The following is a 2925-nucleotide window of genomic DNA, read 5'->3' on the forward strand; positions in this document are numbered from 1 at the left end:
GAGGACGGACTTCCCGGAAGAGGCGGCCTCGCGCCTCCTGTGCGGCCTGCCCCTTGCCTCGGAGCCCTTGGGCCTCATCACCCTCCAAGACGTGATGGCACAGCTCCTCCAAGAAGAAGTGATAGAGGAGGACCGGTTGGAGGGGCTGTTGGAGGAGGACGAGGGGGAGCAAGAGGAGGAGGGGGAGCAAGAGGAGGAGGAGGAGGAGCGCCAAGGACCAATACCCGCGCCGTCTGGGCGGAATGAGGAAGACGCGGAAGGAAAATCGCTGGGCCTGGGCAGGGAAAAGCATCATAAGGGGGTGCCCGAGGGGGGCAAAGCGGATGCGCGGGGGAGAAGGCAGGAGGAAGACGGGGAGATGCAAGTGGTCGGCTTCACCCGGCATGGGTCCTCAATCGCCCTGCTGAATACATCGCAGACGATGGTTTCGTCTTCTTCCTCCACCTGGGAGCCACGTCAACTTGCCACAGCACGTAGCCTATTCAACGTGTCGGCTTCTCCTGAACCGATGATCGCCTCTATGAGCTCTTTTCGGCCTTCAAAAGAAAAAAGCACAGGAAGGAAGGATATCGATGTTGCGAGCCACAGCGAGAAGAATCAAGTGACTGGGGATAAGAGCCTCCAGCAGACCTCGAAATGGTGGATACCGTTCTGGGGGAATCGCATGGACAGCAGGGGTGCGGTTGCGAGAAAGATAGAGGCTGAGAAGGGTGGAGCGAGAGAGAAGAAGGCCCAGGGCCACGATCAAGGAAAAGGAGGACGCAGGGGGGGTCGGGGAGACCAGTCACTCACTATGGAACTTTCATCATTGTGAGGATCGATTGTAAAGACATGTTTCATGAGCAAACGTCATATGTTCTCTTTCTATCAGCCTTTGTCGAAGGGAAAGCAATAAGAGGGGAGAAAAGGGTTATTATGGAGGCTGGGGGCATCGCAAGGTAGGGTAAAACGTAATCGAAAAGCATGCACATAGACTGCCTGCTTCCTGTCAATAAAGAAAGCTCGAGTGCATACATATTTTTGACAAAGTGGGGAAAAAAGGGGGGAAATCCAAGTAATTTTTATTTACATAAATTGTGTGCCGATGGTCTCTCCTCCGGGATTTCATCTTCACATTTTTCGTTGTAGATTCAATGTTTGACTTCGATGGCAAAACCATCTGCGATATTATCGAGCGTGGCAAAGGATCAGGCCACTGGAATTTAAAAAATGGTGTCAGCGTCATAAAAATGCATAAGAAGCCTAGGGGCGGGAGTTGGCGGCATTCCACACCGTGTTGGGGATGACGTCATAGCCTCGTTAGGCCATGCCATATACTACTTCTGTTCAAAATAAATCGTGTCCTGGCACAATCGCCTTCTGCGCGTCGCACGCTGTCCGTAGCTCTTTTTGTCATGCGGGGCGGCATGATTTCGTCTCGTCTTTGAAGCAGTATTTACAAGGGATGGTGAAATCGTTCCGAGTTGCATCTGTTGACAAATTCAAAGATGCCATGAATCTCAGAGCGCCTGCCGCCAACCGAGATATAAGGACTGCCCTCCGAAGAAGGTGATGGCAGGGTGACAAATGTATTAATTGCTGGGGGGCGACGTTATTTGTGCATCCTTCACTCCATCCAATTCGGATGTCTTTGTTCTCGTCGATTTGACCAACAGCCGTCGACTTCGGGTTAGAGGGGAACAAGGGGTTTTGCTGCAGTTTGATCTGAACCTCGATTCGCTCAAGAATTTTGAATTGTAAACATCTTGACCATACACAAAACTTACCACACTGGTTTCGCACAGGAAATGGTATTACGACTCCTACCTTATAGCAATACAGTTTTATACAGCTCCAATGGCCATGAGAACATTTTGACAGCCTCTACCCCGGCTCCAATCGTGAGACGCAGCACGGTCAGCAATATCAGAAATAGGATTTTCAATCATGTATGGACCGTCCTTCTTTGTGTGCTACTCTTGCCGAAAATGGCCACGGCGTCATTTTCGCTCGTCAAATTCCTAGAGGGCACTGTCTCGGCTGAAAGCTATCCAGGCCCGTCGTCTTCGTATCTTCGCACTCGCGACGGACGAAAGCACCGCTACCTAGCTGTACTTGAACAAGATAAAGTGTCTCGAGATGAAGTTCAGAGGCAGGAACCGAGCTGGAGGGGGGGGTCGGGGAGGGCGATCGATGAGCGGGATATTCACAGGGGAGGGGAGCGTGAGGAGCGCGATGAGTGGCTCGAGCAATGTTTCGCGGTGAGTCCCCTCGGCCATCCACATGATTATGGCATGCAATATACGTTTGCATTTTTGGGGGGAACTGACTTATTTCTCTACCCCCCGCAACGGCTCCTGTGCCCCCTCTCTTCGCAGGTCCTTGCTCGCCATCCCGACGCCTCAGCCCTTTGTCACAGCCTCGCGCGCCCTCGAGCCGCCCACTCCGCACTCGATGCGTCGATGGAGAGCACCGACATCGGTGCCTCTGGCCCTCCTCGGTCACACTTCTCCTCCAGAGCCCTCCACGCCACCATCCAGGACAGCAACGGATTCGCCACTTTTCAAACCCCCTCGAGCTGGATCCACCTAGGGCTCGCCTTCGCGTGTGTGATGGCTGCGGCCATCGCCAGCGGGCTTACTATCGGACTCATGTCCATCGAACCGCTCGAGCTTGAGATCAAGGAGCGGATCGGAACGGTGGAGGAGCGCAGCCAGGCCCACCGCCTCCTCCCCCTCCTGAACCGCCGGCACCTCCTCCTTGTCACCCTCCTCCTCTTCAACGCCGCAGCCGCCGAGGCTCTTCCCCTCTTCCTTGATGCTCTGGTGCCAGGCTACATTGCTGTTATCCTCTCGGTTACCGCTGTCCTCTTTTTCGGGGTACGAGGCACTTCTTGCCCGTCATTCCTCCCATGTCTTCCGCCCTCCCTCCCCTCCCCCACCCTCG

At 54.3% G+C, this 2925-nt stretch overlaps 2 protein-coding genes across 2 annotated transcripts in view; both read left to right on the top strand.

The window, feature by feature from the left end:
- Positions 1–94: 94 nt before the first annotated feature.
- NGA_0503602 (uncharacterized protein) lies at positions 95–814 on the top strand (the record flags this gene model as incomplete). The annotated part of the gene is made up of 1 exon (XM_005855840.1): positions 95–814. One exon carries the CDS (start codon positions 95–97, stop codon positions 812–814), a length of 720 nt encoding a protein of 239 aa, XP_005855902.1.
- Positions 815–1832: 1018 nt separating this feature from the next.
- The window catches only part of NGA_0555600 (magnesium and cobalt efflux protein), a gene marked incomplete at both ends in the record, with an annotated part of 1898 nt that continues 805 nt past the window's right edge, over positions 1833–2925 (top strand). Inside the window, 2 exons of the mRNA XM_005855841.1 lie at positions 1833–2240; positions 2358–2858. Of these exons, the coding sequence (XP_005855903.1) occupies positions 1833–2240; positions 2358–2858 (909 nt within the window). The remainder of the gene's footprint in view (positions 2241–2357; positions 2859–2925) is intronic.

This window comes from Nannochloropsis gaditana (genome assembly GCF_000240725.1).
Source record: "Nannochloropsis gaditana CCMP526 unplaced genomic scaffold scaffold087, whole genome shotgun sequence".
NCBI classification, from domain to species: domain Eukaryota; class Eustigmatophyceae; order Eustigmatales; family Monodopsidaceae; genus Microchloropsis; species Microchloropsis gaditana.